The sequence below is a fragment of the Spermophilus citellus genome, assembly GCF_964194105.1.
Source record: "Spermophilus citellus genome assembly, chromosome: 6".
Taxonomy (NCBI): Eukaryota; Metazoa; Chordata; class Mammalia; order Rodentia; family Sciuridae; genus Spermophilus; species Spermophilus citellus.
The window spans coordinates 130,921,529-130,935,901 of NC_138187.1; the positions used below are offsets into that span (position 1 = coordinate 130,921,529).

At 53.1% G+C, this 14,373-nt stretch overlaps 1 protein-coding gene across 1 annotated transcript in view; it reads right to left on the minus strand.

The window, feature by feature from the left end:
- The window catches only part of NFASC (neurofascin), a 175,289-nt gene that overhangs the window by 40,710 nt on the left and 120,206 nt on the right, over positions 1 to 14,373 (minus strand). Inside the window, exons 9-19 of the mRNA XM_081299468.1 lie at positions 11,438 to 11,549; positions 10,844 to 11,028; positions 9,376 to 9,507; positions 6,424 to 6,567; positions 5,712 to 5,823; positions 5,183 to 5,349; positions 4,587 to 4,734; positions 3,535 to 3,659; positions 2,605 to 2,649; positions 1,271 to 1,372; positions 582 to 779 (exon numbers count right to left, since the gene is read on the minus strand). Coding sequence (XP_081155594.1) covers positions 582 to 779; positions 1,271 to 1,372; positions 2,605 to 2,649; positions 3,535 to 3,659; positions 4,587 to 4,734; positions 5,183 to 5,349; positions 5,712 to 5,823; positions 6,424 to 6,567; positions 9,376 to 9,507; positions 10,844 to 11,028; positions 11,438 to 11,549 — 1,470 coding nt within the window. The remainder of the gene's footprint in view (positions 1 to 581; positions 780 to 1,270; positions 1,373 to 2,604; positions 2,650 to 3,534; positions 3,660 to 4,586; positions 4,735 to 5,182; positions 5,350 to 5,711; positions 5,824 to 6,423; positions 6,568 to 9,375; positions 9,508 to 10,843; positions 11,029 to 11,437; positions 11,550 to 14,373) is intronic.

Consider the following 14,373-nt stretch of genomic DNA (forward strand, 5'->3'; position numbering starts at 1 on the left):
ATTTCAGAAATCTGAACATTACCCGAGTGCAATAGGAAAAGAAATCGGATCTAACAGTGGGTTATATATTTGTGCCGCACATCTTTGCCATAGCTCTCCCATTGTGAGTGGCTGATCAAGAATCACTAATATTAATAATAAAAGGAGCAGTTAGTATTCACTGTATGCTTACAACACTCCGGGTATCACAGGAAGCACGTGATATGCCTTTTCTGTTTTCTGGGTAGCTTAACCACATCCCCAACCCTTTTATATATTTTATTTAGAGACAGGGTCTCACTGAGCTGCTTAGGGCCTCGCAAAGTTGCTGAGGCTGGCTTTGAACTCGCAATCCTCCTGCCTCAGCCTCCTGAGTGGTTGGGGTTCCAGGCATGCCTGGCCTGACATACATTTTCTAATGAGGGCCTCACCATAGCTCCAGGAGGCAGGTGTTATTATTATTCTGCTTCACAGATAAGGAAGCTGAACCTTGGAGAGGTCAAGTAACTCATCCAAGTTCACGGGGCTGGGAACTGGGGGAACTCAGTTTGTACTGAGAGCACCAGGTCCTGGGCCGTCTTGGGGAGCCCTCAAGTACTCACGTGCTCCACTGGTTCGGTAGCGCTCGGATGGGAGGCTGGGGTGGCTGCTCCCGACCTCGTTCACAGCAATGACCCGGAACTGGTAGTTGACATATGGGGACAGTTGGAGGATAGCGGAGTTGACACTGCCTGGGAACTTGGAATGGTCATGCCAGACCCCTGGTTGGAACTGGTCCTCTTCAAACTGGACCACATAGTCTGAGTGGGCAGGGAGGACGGAGCTGTTTCAGGAGCTGAGTCAGCAATGTCCTGCTTTAAAAACACCACTTACCTGCCTTCCATTAATCCCTATCCTTTCCCAGGTGGACAGTGGTACATGGAGAATCATTCCTGGGTCATGGAAGGGAGCCAGGGCCCATGCTAAGTGGGTAGAGGTGGGACCAGACACCAGGGGACCTCTTGGTTCAAGGCTGTTACCAGCCCTCTTTTCTTTCTGTTTTCTTTTCCTTTTCTTTTGGTGAGATGCTAGGCTCTGAACCTCACACATGCTAGGCCAGCACTCTACCACAGAGCTATACTCCCAGCCCCTTATTTTGAGACAGGGTCTTGCTAAATTGCCCAATCTGGCCTTAAACTTGGGATCCTCCTGCCCTGGTCTCCCAAGTAGCTGGAATGACAGGCATGCTCTGCTGCACCTGGGACCAGTTCTCTTTTCTGGCTTTGGAGAGCGTGCAGGGCCCTGGGCTGACCTGTGATGGGGCTGTTGTTATCATCCCCCGGGATCCAGGTCAGCCTCACACTCCTCTCGGCCAGGTCGGTAAGCTCCAGGTCCCGGGGTCGGTCTGGCCGTCCTGGCAGCAGAGGAAGAAGACACCACGAAGGACTCCTGAGTGACAGCCAGCCCCTCCTGGTGGGGGTCCCGGCCCTGGACAGGTCCCTGATGGACTTAGGGTCTCTGCAACCAATGGGATCCAATTCCCCAACCCTGGAGGGCCAGCATGGGGACCATCCCATTTCCTCCGGGGGCCAAAGAAGAACAAAGAGGAGATTTCAAGTTCTACCCCCCTCCCCCAACGTCAAAGGATATGAGCAAGGAAATAAAGAGGCTCATGCAGGGCACAGAGAGAACCAGGACCAACCCATCCCGTTTCTGCAGGCATTCATGGAGAAGGCTGTCCTTTCACCCAGCCGCGGCCACATTTAGGAAGGCTGACGAGGAAGTGCAGGGTTCTGTCTCTTTTTTCTCACAATAATTACCCTCTGCTCTGTGTGCCAGGGCTCAGAGGGGACCAGAGCCCAGGAGGGGTGAGCTGGGCAGGGCAGACAGGTTAGGTGAGTGGGGAGAACACAAAGAAAGAGGACTGGCAGGGAGGTGATGGAAACTTGGTCTAGAAGTTTCAGTGATAACATGTGGGACAGAGGAGCCCCAAAGGCTTCCAGATAGGATGTGGGCAGCACCTCCTGGGGCTCACTCTCCCTGGGATTGCTTTAGTGGGATGAGCACATCTTGCATGGGGATAAAGCCATCCAGCTACTGGTGGGAACCACCGACTGGTGGGGAACAGGCAAGATCCCCCCAACCCTGCCATCTTGGCTCCCTGAGCCAGCTATTGCCATATTTTGGCTGGTTACAGGAAGAAGCTGGAAGGTGTGTCACGTGAGCCCTCATTAATGTGTGTGCACACGTGTGTCCAGATTGTGAGTGGATATACAATAGCAGGTGTGGAGAGCTTACAAAATGATGGGCCCACAGGTAGCAGTGGGTTTTCCGACTTTAAACACTTCTGAGACCAAGCTGAGGGAGGACGAGCCACCCTGAAGGAGAGGTGAGGGTGGCCAGAGGTAAGAGAAGGGGGGAAAGTGGCAGCCAAGAGCTTCTGAGCTCAGCTGGCCAAGGATCCCAGAGCAGGGCTGGATAGCGGATAATGGAGGTAGGGGGACGTGGACACGGAATGGAGGCCACGTGTGGAGGGCCAGGATCCCCAGCAGCCATCCTTTCCTGAGGCACCCTCTGCTTCCCAGACTCCACTCTGGAGGGGCCTAGAAGGGGCACTGGTGAGGGCCCCTGATTAGTAAGAATTACCTTTGGGCAGGGCAGCCAAACGGTTAGTTGGAGTGGCCTGATCAGCTGCAACGGTAAGACAGGTTATCCAGGTTAGCAGGTTATCAGGGTTAAGGGTGTTCTGGAAGGACGGGCATGGGCAGCAGAGGCTCGACCAGCTGCCCCTGGGTGAGGTGTCCAGGCATGGTTTCCCCATCCCTGTCATGGAGGCTCCCCACCCCCCCACCCTCATTGAGGTCAACTGCGTATCCTCCATGGCTGGGGGTGGAACCTGTGCTTCCTTCCTGCCCCAGTCCCATCAATGTTCCAGCACCCACCATGACCAGCAAAGGTGCTCCTCCACTGTGGGACAGGAATACACCCTGGTTATAGTGGTAGGATGTCCAAAAAAAGAGGTCAGAGGTGATGAGGGCCAGCAGAGATCTACTTCCCTGGATGGGAGAGGTCACTTGCCCTTAGTTTACGATGATTTAGTGTTTACTGTCCAGTCGGACACAAGGATAGGAAGAGATGGCATCACCTTGCTGAGTGTGTAGCATGCTCTGAAATGCCACCAAAAACCAGGAACAGCATGGGTGTGGGGAGGGCTAGCAGAAGTTACTGAAGGGCAAACACAAAATCCAGCGTGGCTTTAGAGCTGGGTCATTTTAATGCACTTAGTGGTGTGATGTTAGCTGTAAGAGGTGACCAGGGTCATGAGGAGAAGCCCCCTCTGCACTTCTCTCTGTCACCCTAGCACCCTGCCATTGGGGTTCAGGGGAATTAGTATCCAAACTGTCCATCACAGCTTGTTCCCAAGGTAGCAGCTTCCTCAACCTGAGACCAGAAGGTGAGACATTACCACGCCGACCACAGGTGTCACCCACAGAACTGCTGGGGCCCACTGCTTCTCTGGCTGCTGGGGAGCAGGGAGGAGGGGACATCAGTGCTGGTGCAGGTAGCAGCATTTACCCAGCACGGTGAGGTAGGCCTTGGCCAGATCTTGGTCCAGCTCCGTGCTGGCGACGCACGTATAACTGCCCTGGTCCCGCTCTGCCACACCAAAGATGGTCAGCGAGTCGTCTTCCTTCTTCATCCTGCAAGGTACCAAGGAGGGGTGGGCACTGGGCACTGAGGAGGAAGGAAGAGTGGGGCAGCAAGGCCAGGCTGGGTGGCCATGTCTGCTGCCAGGGCTGTGGGGCTCTGCCTCCATGTGCTGCAAGAGGCAGGGTCTCAGAGTCACAGGAGCACTCATAGCATTCCACAGAGGGGGAGAAGACGTGGGTGGAGCTACTGAGCTCTGTCCACTGCCCTCCTAGTCCACACCTGGCCTGTCTCTGTGCGTCCCTGTACTGCACAGCCCTCTCGTATCAGGGTGCATTAGGTCCCTGAACACCCGTAGGTGTCCTCCTCTTCTTGGAGCTTTGTCTCCTTTGCACCCAGGCTCCTGGAGGCCTCTCCCCACCACCCTGCTCCTCTGAACTGTCCCCTGCAAAGGGAGGGGGCGCCCAGAGCAGGACAGGATTATAAAGCTGTCGGCACCCACTGACCCTGTCTCTAAATAAAATACAAAATAGGGCTGGGGATGTGACTCAGTGGTCAATTGGCTCCTGAGTTCAATCCCTGGTACCCTCCTACCCGCCCAAAAGAAAAAAACCACACCCAAACAAAACAAAACAAAAACCCTGCCACTTATTGCAATGAACATAGTGGGCTGGGGCCAGTGCTGCCCTCTCCTGGAGAACAGGAGCACTGCAAACAGGGCTGAAAGGTTAGAGGCTGGGATTCAGCAGCAGACAGGGAGGGGGGAAAGGAGAAGGAAAAGGAGTGAGGGAGAGAAGAAATGAAGAAGGGGGAAGGGAGAGAAAAGAGGAAGAGGGTGTGGGGGAGGGGTCTCCCCCAAGGACAGGGAGTCACCAAGGCCATCTCCCCCTCCTCAGTAGCTCCTTGGTGACAAGCATAACAAGTGAAGACAAAATGCCCCTCTAACTAAGAGCAGGAGGAGAGAAGGGAGGAACAGAAACCTGTTTCCAATATAGAGCGGCTCATCATCCTTCAGCCAGGAGACGGTGAGCTTCAGGGAGGGGTCGTGCTTCACGCGACACTCCAGCTGTACCGTGGTGCCCCTCTTGGCAACCTGGTCCTCGGGCATCCGGTAGATCCTGGTGGGATCTGTGGAGATGTCCAGGGTGCTCACGGTTGGCCAGTCCTCGGCCCACCACCCCCATGTGGACGGACAGTGTGGCATGCCTGACCTTGAGGCCTCGGATCAGGCCACTGAAGGTGGTGGGAATAGTATGCACTTGTAAGAAAGGAGGAGGGGGGTCCAGTGTGGGCAATCAAACAATCCCCCAAATCCTTTCCTTCTGACTCAAGAACACAGATGTGATTTCTGGTGGTCGAGGAGAGCTGATGTGAAGAGCAGGCTTCCTGTCCCCATGCCCCTTGGACCCGGCTGAAGTAAGCCCACTCAGTTGTCAGCGCCCGGGTCAGCTGGAAGCCCAGGGGAGGGCGTGCAGAGGTGCGCTGAGGAGCCCGCTCGGGCTGAAACACCACATGCGGGTAACCGTGAGCACAGCTTTTCCTCCTCACTCCGAGCCCCTCCCTGCTAACTCTTTACCTTTGACCTCCAGGCGGACTTGGTTTTCCGCTTTGCCCAGGATGTTGGTGGCCACACAGGTGTAGATGCCTTGGTCCTCTTTGCGGATCATCTTAATTTCCAGACTGCCATTCTCATAGACATGGTAATTGCCACCATCCAGGTTGCTTCCTTGCCCATTCTTAAACCTCACAACAGAGCAGCGGAACAGAGCATCTGAGAAGGGACTGGCCAGGGGAGCAGGGCAGCCACCAGCTGAGAGAGATGGCGGTGGCAGCGGAGGGAGCCCCAGGCTAGGAGCCTGGGCCCAAAGCCTTGCAGGGTCTGCTTCCCATTGCCTGGCAGCCCTGGAAACTCTTGGCCCCTCTCTGGGCCTTGGGCTCCTTCTCTATAAAAGAAGTGGGTTGACCCAGACCAGACGACCTGCCATGTTCCTCCCAGCTTTGACCCTTTAAGTTTCCCAGGTCTTGCTGAATACCTAGTATGGGCTGGAGGGGACTCAGAAAGGTGAGAGAGATGACCTCTACTGCAGAGGTCTCCTGGGACTTACCATCGCAGTGTGGGAATGGGAGACCCAAAGAACGGGCAGTCCAGCCGTGTCCGGTTGTAAAGAATAACTCTAATGAACTGGTTCCAGGGTGAGAGCATCCGAGGTGGGACATCTGAAATTCCCAGAGAACTGATCTTGGGTGTGGAGTCCCACTCTTCCACTCCTTCTTTGGTTCTATCTCTATAGCAGCTTTCGAGGAACCCACGACACTTTCCTCTATCAACATCTCCTCCTTCTAGAGGCTCCTAGAAGCCTCTAAGGATTAGGTGAGGAGGGAGTAAGCTAATACACCTGCCACACTCGTCGACCCTACAGCTTGACCAGTTTCTGCGAAGTTTCCTTGAGTTATTCAGCAGGATCTGCAGCTGCCCCTCTGCAGCCCCGAGGCACCTGGTAGCTCCCCATTTCCACTGCCCTCTTCCCGCTGGGGCTGCAGCAAACATTCTCAGTACCACGTCCCAGCTGGGACCCAAGGCGAACTCACAGACTCGCCCTCCCTCCTCCGGGGAGCGGGGGTGGGGGGGGATCAACGCTGATTTCTCTGATGAACTAACTGCTCCCCGTCCAGCTCTGTGGGGTGCACGCTTCCCCCACCCCTCATCCTCTTACTCTGCCCAGCCTGGCTGATCTCCAGAGAACAAAGTGCACCCCGTGACATGACCGGGCCCCAGGGAGCCTTCACTGTGAATGAGCAGATGTGGGGACAGCTCACCCAGCACACTGACGAAGGCGTTGGCCAGGAGGTAGCCGTGCTCGTTGGAGGTGTTGCACTGGTACACGGCCCTGCTGCTGATCTGGGTGTCTCGGAAGATGATGGTGTCGCCTGCCACCTCACGGTTTGGGTTGGGTGGTGCCGCTACAGATAAGACAGAGATGCTCCTTGTGAGATTTGGAAATGACTGGAGCAAGGGCACTGGGACTCTGTCCCCCTGCCCTTCCTGAGCATCACTGGGGTGACGTGGAAGAGGGATCCCTGGATGGGACCGAGAAGACATGGCTTCTGACCTCATCATGGCTGAGCCCTGTGACCTTGACTCTCCTACAGAGGCTTCTCAATCCATCCAGCGGTAATACATAGCCCTGCTCAACCCAAATAACAGCTGGGCAGGTGTGCTGGAGAATATAAGCTTTGGGAATAGAACTTGTACTCCAACCCTTTCATGTTCAGTTTTCTGGTTTGCAGTATAGAGATAACACATTGCCTGGCGGGGTTTTTGTGAAGGTAGCCTGAGATGTATTCGTGTATAAAGGAGCAGCGCTCCAGCAGTAACTAATTATTATTATGGCTATTATAATTTAATTTCAACACACATATACTTAAGTATGTTTTGAAAAGGATAAAGCCATTCACAAATGGACAGGAACTACCACCTTCCCATCCCCTAAGCAGGGGCATCTCCAAACACGCACAAAGTTAAACCCATCATCAAACTGAAAAGTCCTTCTGTTTGCCAAAGGCCCCAGGTCTTCCCAGACACAGTACGTTCCTCCCCACAGTTCTCCAGATTCTGCTGGCTTGGGGTACAGAGAGCAGAGGCTGCAGAGTAGCTGTGGTCTTGATCCTGTTGACAATGGCTCTGGGGCCTGGGCAAATCAACAAATGTTTCTGGGCCTCATTTCCCTCACTTCTAAAATGAACTAAGCATTACTCCCATCATTCCCCTACTTTAAAGAAGAATGAGATAAAAAAAGAATAAAAATCAGCTATAAAAGTGAACGTTTTCTAGGAATGTAAATAATGGCCATTTCTCTCTCTCTCTCTCTCTTTGGTACTGGGGAAACCCAGAACCTTACACATGTTATGTAAGCACTGAGCTATGTCCCCAGCCCCTTTTAAGATTCCATATTGAGACAAGGCCTTGCTAAGTTGCCCAGGCTACTTTTGAACTTTCGATCCTCCTGCCTCAGCCTCCCAAGTAGCTGGGATCACAGGCATGCACCACCGTGCCCAGACACCTTTCTGAACTTTAACCACAAGAGCTTTCTGGACTAGAGAGCAATGACTTGGCTTGCAGAATCCATGAGCTCATTCAGGACCACTGAGATCTACAAGGGAAGCAGGCAGAGGAGGCTGCAGGAGTCTGGCCCCGGGGCGCCACTCCACAGACAGCGAGTCTGGGCCCAGAGCTGGAGAATCAGCAGAAGGTAAATAAAGACAAGGTCAGCATCCTTATGAGCCAGTCCCAGCCCCACTCAGCAAATGGGCACCAAGGGAGGCCATGCCAGAACCCGAATGCCTCCTTGCAGGCCATTCTTAGGAAGCCAACTCTCCTCCCAGACACTCCTCTTGGGAACTCCCCGGAGAGGGTGAAAGGTGACGTTTTTGGGGCAGTCTTGGGCTGCATTTATATAACAGTGCTGTGGAACCTAGTGTCACTGCCTGTCTTGCCCTCAAATGCTTTAAGGACAGAGAGGGCCACAGGGGACAGGCTGTGTCCATCTTTGCTTGTGACCAGGGCAATGAGACTTCTTAGGCTGGTGCAGGGGTAGCAGCCTCATGGCAACCCACAGCTTCCCCGCTGACTAGCCTAGCGATCTGGGATCCTTCCCTGCACCAACCAGAACCTTGATTCCTCACCTTTAATGTGTGAAATGAAAAAAGAAAAGAAGGTGCAGCACCCAGCCCAGACACACAATGTCTACAGGGGTTCAGCTCGCCCCTCCACCTGTCCCCTCTGCCTCTCCCCCTGCTCCTGTCAGCTGCTGCTCCCGAGTCAGATTCAGAGTTCTCAGCCCCACCTGGTTGCTATCACTGCTTTCGTTTCCTCTGACCCCTTACAGAAAGCAATAACTGGATATTTTTAAAAAACTAAAAGCAACTGGCCAGGTGTGGTGGTGCACGCCTGTAATCCCAGCAGGTTGGGAGGCTGAGGCAGGAGGACCGCGAGTTCAAAACCAGCCTCTGCAAAAGCAAGGTGCTAAGCAACTCAGTGAGACCCTGTCTCTCAATAAAACATACAATAGGGCTGGGGAGGTGGCTCAGTGGTTGAGTGCCTCTGAGCTTAATCCCCAGTACTCCCCGACCCCAACAAAAAAGGAAAACCAACTGAAGGGAATATGATGTGCGAATATGACCAAGATGACCAGCTGGAAGGGGCCCTGGAGTTCCCGCTCTGCCCATCTCAGTAGGACTAAAATTTCCTAAAGTTTATGCCTACTCAGTAACTGCATCTGTGTAACTCTCCTGTCACTGGGGAAAGTTCTTCCTCATATCCAACATAGTCTTTCACATTTTCATATACCCTGCCTCTTATTTTGCCCTTATCAGAGATGGGACTTGATTAACCAATGACAAGGGGCTCCTGGACTCCCCTCTATGTTCCATGTCCTGGATGTCACTCACAGCTGAACCTTCAGAGATGAAGCTGCAGTTCCCAAACCCTAACTGGGACCCTATAATGGATACGGGGCAGAAAGCAAAAATTTAAGAAAAACCCATGAAATCCCCTAAACATGGGAAATAATCATGGGGCTCCCGTTCTCTCTTGTAAACAGATAAGGCAGGTTTCTTGCCTCTCCAGATGTCCAAACAGGCTGCAGGGACAGCCAATGGTTACTCTTTCCCTCCACTTCTACAGCATCCTGGCTGGCCTGCAGGGAGGGGGCTCTGGAACCTCGGACAGGCCAGGCAGGAGCACTGGGCGTGCACCAACTTGCTACTCACATTGCAAAGGTTCCCCGTTCACCATCCACTGGACAGTGGGCTTGGGGTTCCCATTGGCTCGACACACCAGCCTCCCATCCTCACCAGGAGCCAGGATCAGGTTCTTGGGTTCATCCAGCCAGTAGGGAGCAGCTGGAAGACAAGGCGGGCACAGGCAGGGGGAGTTAGACGGCAGGGGCAGGCAGGAGACACCAGGTGGGTGCCCTGAAGGAAGGCAGGAGCTGGAGGCCCAGCTGCAGGGCTGCACCACCTGCCCCAGGTGTACTATGACTGCAGTGGCGCGGCCCAGCCTGCATGTGGTGGGCTTGGCTGCACTAGCCAATTCATCTATAGGAGTTCACAGAATAGTACTTCTCATAAAAATCCCTGGAGCACTTTTAAAAACCCATCAGGACAACCTAATGGCTGCTGGGGTTCATTTTAGGCTACCAGACCATATTCCTCAGGGGAGGCTCAAGTGGCAATGCTTTTAGAGATCACTCATATTTATGATGTGCCCCCAAGGGTTCGATCCACTGCCCTGCGTTTGTCCCTCTGTATTTCTGTTGTTGCCAAGTCAGACCGTTTAGGAAAGGCCTTGTGTTCTTTCAGGCACTGCACTTTGGTGAGAGCAGTTCTGAGTAGTTGGCCACCCCTTTCAATTGTTTGGACAATTTTGAGAATGAGGGCATGTGTGGATTTTTGTGAGCAAGAGGATCTTTGCATTAGATTCTCAAAGATCTTTTCATCCTCCCCACTCCCCCATGCTAACAACCTCCTAGTCTGTTTGTGGGGCTGAAGCCAAGCCAGAGTCATGAGATCCACTAACTGTGTGCTAAGAAAGGTCTTGTTCTCTGGCCTCCGATCTCATCATTCCAATCATCCATGCAGCCCAGGGCTGAGAACTGACTCCTGCAGCCCACCGCCCGTGGCTGGGCTCCATGAAGACAGGTGCTCTACTGCCTGCAATAGCTCAGGCGGGCCATCTCTGTTTTTAGGAGAGGGAAGCGATTTAAAATAAAAATAATAATTTTGACTACAATGTGACTCCCCCTTCTTAAAAAGAAGCACAGCATTATGCACAGATACACAGACAAGCACAGGCTAAGACGACATGTCACAAACGGGAATGCAAAACGAAAGAAAGAAAAGGCTCTGGGAATGATCCAAATGGAGGAAAGTCACCTGCTGAGGGAGCTCCGGCGCCAGGGAGAGTTGGTGATGGTCCAGGTGGATCCCCTTCCCTCAACCCCCACTGCACATGCATGCATGCACACATGTGCACACACACACACAAGCACTATGCATGCAGACAAGCCCCATATCCAGGGAATGGCAACTCCTGTGGCAGGTCACAATTGCCACTAACCAGTGCACTGACGGTTCCCCACTCACCCTGCCCCATCCCCGCAACCACCCTCAGAGGGAAGGGTGGTCATGGTGTTCAGGGTTGGCAAAATAATCATAATGAGAAATACACACAACGTACCCTTCACTCTCACCGAGATCGTGTGCCGGATGCTGCCCATCTTGTTGGAGGCCAGGCAGAAATACTCCCCAGAGTCTTCCTCGGACACATTGGTGATACGCAGAGCCTTGTTAAAGTTCTCAAACTTGGCCTTGTCAGATGGGAGGTCCCCACCTTTCTTGTACCATGCGATGTCTGGTGTTGGGCTAGTAAAGGGACCAAGAAAGAAATAGAGAAATCATCACTAAACATGACCCTTGCCTTCCAGAGAGCCTGGGACAACTGGGTGTCCTAAAAGGAGGGTACATGTCCACTAAGAGCTGATCCTTCCCATTCTGAGGAGGATGCAATGTTCCTGAGAGCTCAAGGGACTTAGCTGAAATCTTAAAGCACACGTGGGATGCCTGACCATCTCCTTTTCTCCTTTTCAGAAATAGGGATGGCAGAATGACTACACAGATGGAGTGACTAGGATCTGTCAAGCTCTGCTCACTGTTTGTCCCCACTTTCGCTACACTAATGGTATGTCCCCCACAGAGGCAAAAAGAGAACATGGACAGACTCCCGTCCCATCCTCCAGAAGGTGGCTGGAAGTGGGGTGCCAAGTGTACGTACACCCCAGAAGCGATGCACTCTAGCAGGAGGTCCATGCCGCGGAGCACCATCTGGCTGCTCGAGGTACCCTGGGGATACATGAAGCTGGGTGTTCTCTCTGCAACTCCTCGGGCTGAAACAGGACGGAACAAGCTCCCGTGAGCCTTCTGCCCAGAGGGCTGACCTGGGTCGGCCAAAGCTGTCGGGCTAGAGAAATGTCACCACAACCCTGCTGGATCCTCCCCGCCCAAACCACCCCAAGGACCGGGGCATCACTGAGAGGTTAGGAAGCTCTGGCTCCTCAGCCCCACCAGCACATTGGTGTGACCAGCTCTAAGTTCTGAAAGGATCTGCCAAGAGGAGCCCATCTTCCCCAGCCCAGGAAACCCCCTCTTCCCTGGAAGGGGAGGGGGCTGACTGAACAGCGAGAGGTCCACTCCAGGAGCATCTTGAAATCCCAGAGGCCACTGTGGGTAGCCCCCAGGGCAGGCCATCTCAGCAGTAGTCCTTCCTCCCCAGACTGGGATGTGGGAGAAAGAGGAGGCATGAACTGGGGCCACAGGACAGACACACTGCTCTCTGGGACCCTGAAGACAAGGAGCTGGGACGAAGCCACAAAGCCCCAGATAAACAGTCAGACATGCAGGGAGGGGTTATTAATGGCTTAGCAAGGACATGGAGAGAATTAATGAGCAGAGATGACAGGAGATCACTCTGAGGCCAACACCATTCTGCCTCCCCACTAATGACTTTGGAAGGGGGCTTTGAGGGGGGGGTGTTAATTGCATGTGAGATACTGGGGGGAGGGGGAGAGGCAGCCTGAATGGACAACTAGGCTGGGGCAGCCAGGGGTCTGAAATCAACGAAATTCACGCACACTTTAAAGGCCACAAGGCTCACAGATTGACATTATCAGGAAGCTGGCTTCCCTGTGGAAGGGGTCAGGCTGGTGTGGGTGCTTCCAGAGTGGGCCCCATCTGACCTGCGCCTTGCCCCTCCCCCACAGCTCTTTGTGCAGTTCGATGGAGATGGGTAAGATGGAGGGAGAAGAGCAAGGATTTCCCAATCAGGCAGCCCCAAGGCAAAAGGGACACGGGAGGAGGGACCCTCTGCCCCAAGGTGTGTGATTATAAAGGAGCTATAAGCTGAGCCTGCACCTGGGTTGAATGGGTCTTAGGCTTGGTTGGGAAGTGGGAGGTGGGGGGACGGCAGAGCTGCCCAGAGCTGGGAGCCCCCAGAGATGCCTGGACTGAGAACAAAGGCATCCATTCTAGGGCTTAATTGGCACTGGCAGAGTGAGGATAGATGGCAGGCGCCTCTGTCTCTGTCTCTGTGCTTCCTAATGGAGCTTTCCAGGGTAGCCATTGCCTGGCTGGACCAGGGGGCTTCCTGTCCTAGAAGTGTTCAGCTTCCCTCCATTAGCCACTGGGGAGTGAATCTTGTAGGGTTTGCTTCTAATTTATCTTTCTGTCAAGGGAAAAAAGGATGACACATATCCTGAGGTACTGAGGCTGCTGGCACAAACACAGCACATAACAAATGCTCATTAAATGTTTCAGAATGAGTGAATTAAAGGGGGTGAAGGGAATAAAAAAAAGAAGGAGACGATGTACCCCGAACATTCTTTCTCTTTCTGTAGATGCCTTCCTCTGTCCCACCAGCACACACATGTACACAACCGTGGCTACCAAGGGATTAATCCATTATGTGGTTAATGGGTTACCATCTACATCTATAGCTCTGGTAGCATCCAGCTCTCAGCACCAAGGAAGCCGACCCCAAAGCAGGAGCTTCCTCCCACCCATCATTACAGAGTCACCAACACAAGTCAAGGCAACACAAGGTCAAGGGCACCACAAGGAGGACATGGCAGGGCAGGAGGCTTTCAGATCAGGTGGGAGCCAGGAGCCCTGTGAGGATTTGGAAGATGCCCAGCTCAGTCGTTATACTCATTCCATGAGGGGACCCTGTGCAGAAACCAATCTGTGACTCGGTGGACACTTAATCACACCAGAGCAGGCGGCACCACAAACACGCATGACCAGCGAAGCAGTGAGGATGGGGAGGAGGGAGACCAGCACAGAGTCCCACTTTGGGTGCCATGACACTACAGCTGTGACTATATAAAGGCTATCACGACACCGCCCCGTTGGATGTGGGCTAGCAACACAGAACTATCTCAGGGACGGAGACACTACTGGGAAGTAGGCCAAAGTTCAAAAGAAAAGAAAGAGCACCCTAAAAAATCAGAGGTAAAAATCAGGGCCACCACTTGGTAAGCATTTATTAGGGGTCAACGGTGCCGACGACTCCACCTGCGCCAGCATCATGTAGAACCTCGCTATAAACGTGGGGGCATTACCCCATCTTTTATCAGAAGAAATGGAAATCAACAGACTTGCCTGAGGTCACAAGCTCGTTATATTCTGGATATTTAGCATCAAAACTCATGCTCCTATGCTAAATTGCCACTGTGTCTAAAGCCGAAGACCCCGCTTGTCCTTACTTCTGATGGGCAATTTTTGGAATATCTTCCTTGAGGGCAAAGGAGGTGAGGGGGAAAGATCTTATTGTCTGTGAGCTGCTTTGGTGGGACTCTTCACTAAGCTTTACTCCTCTCACGGTCTCAGCTAAGCTTCCGTCTCTCCTCGTGGGTGTTAGGTAACCTCAGGCCCACAATGGCATCTGAGCTGGATTCTGAAGGGCATGGAAAGCTTGCCGAAGAGCTAGGGTGACACACGGGATCCTTAGGATCAAGAAGGCTGGCGCTAAATGGAATGTTACAAAGAAATGTGGTCAGTTGCAACAGGAGGAATTGACATGAAAATTTAGGAATGATGATCCAGTTGGTGGCTTTGGGAGCCACTGTTCCCAAGCCAGGGTACCTATTTTTTCTTTCCCGGAGTAGACACAGGTGCCAGTCATCACCAAGACAAATGTAAATTACTGTATGAAAT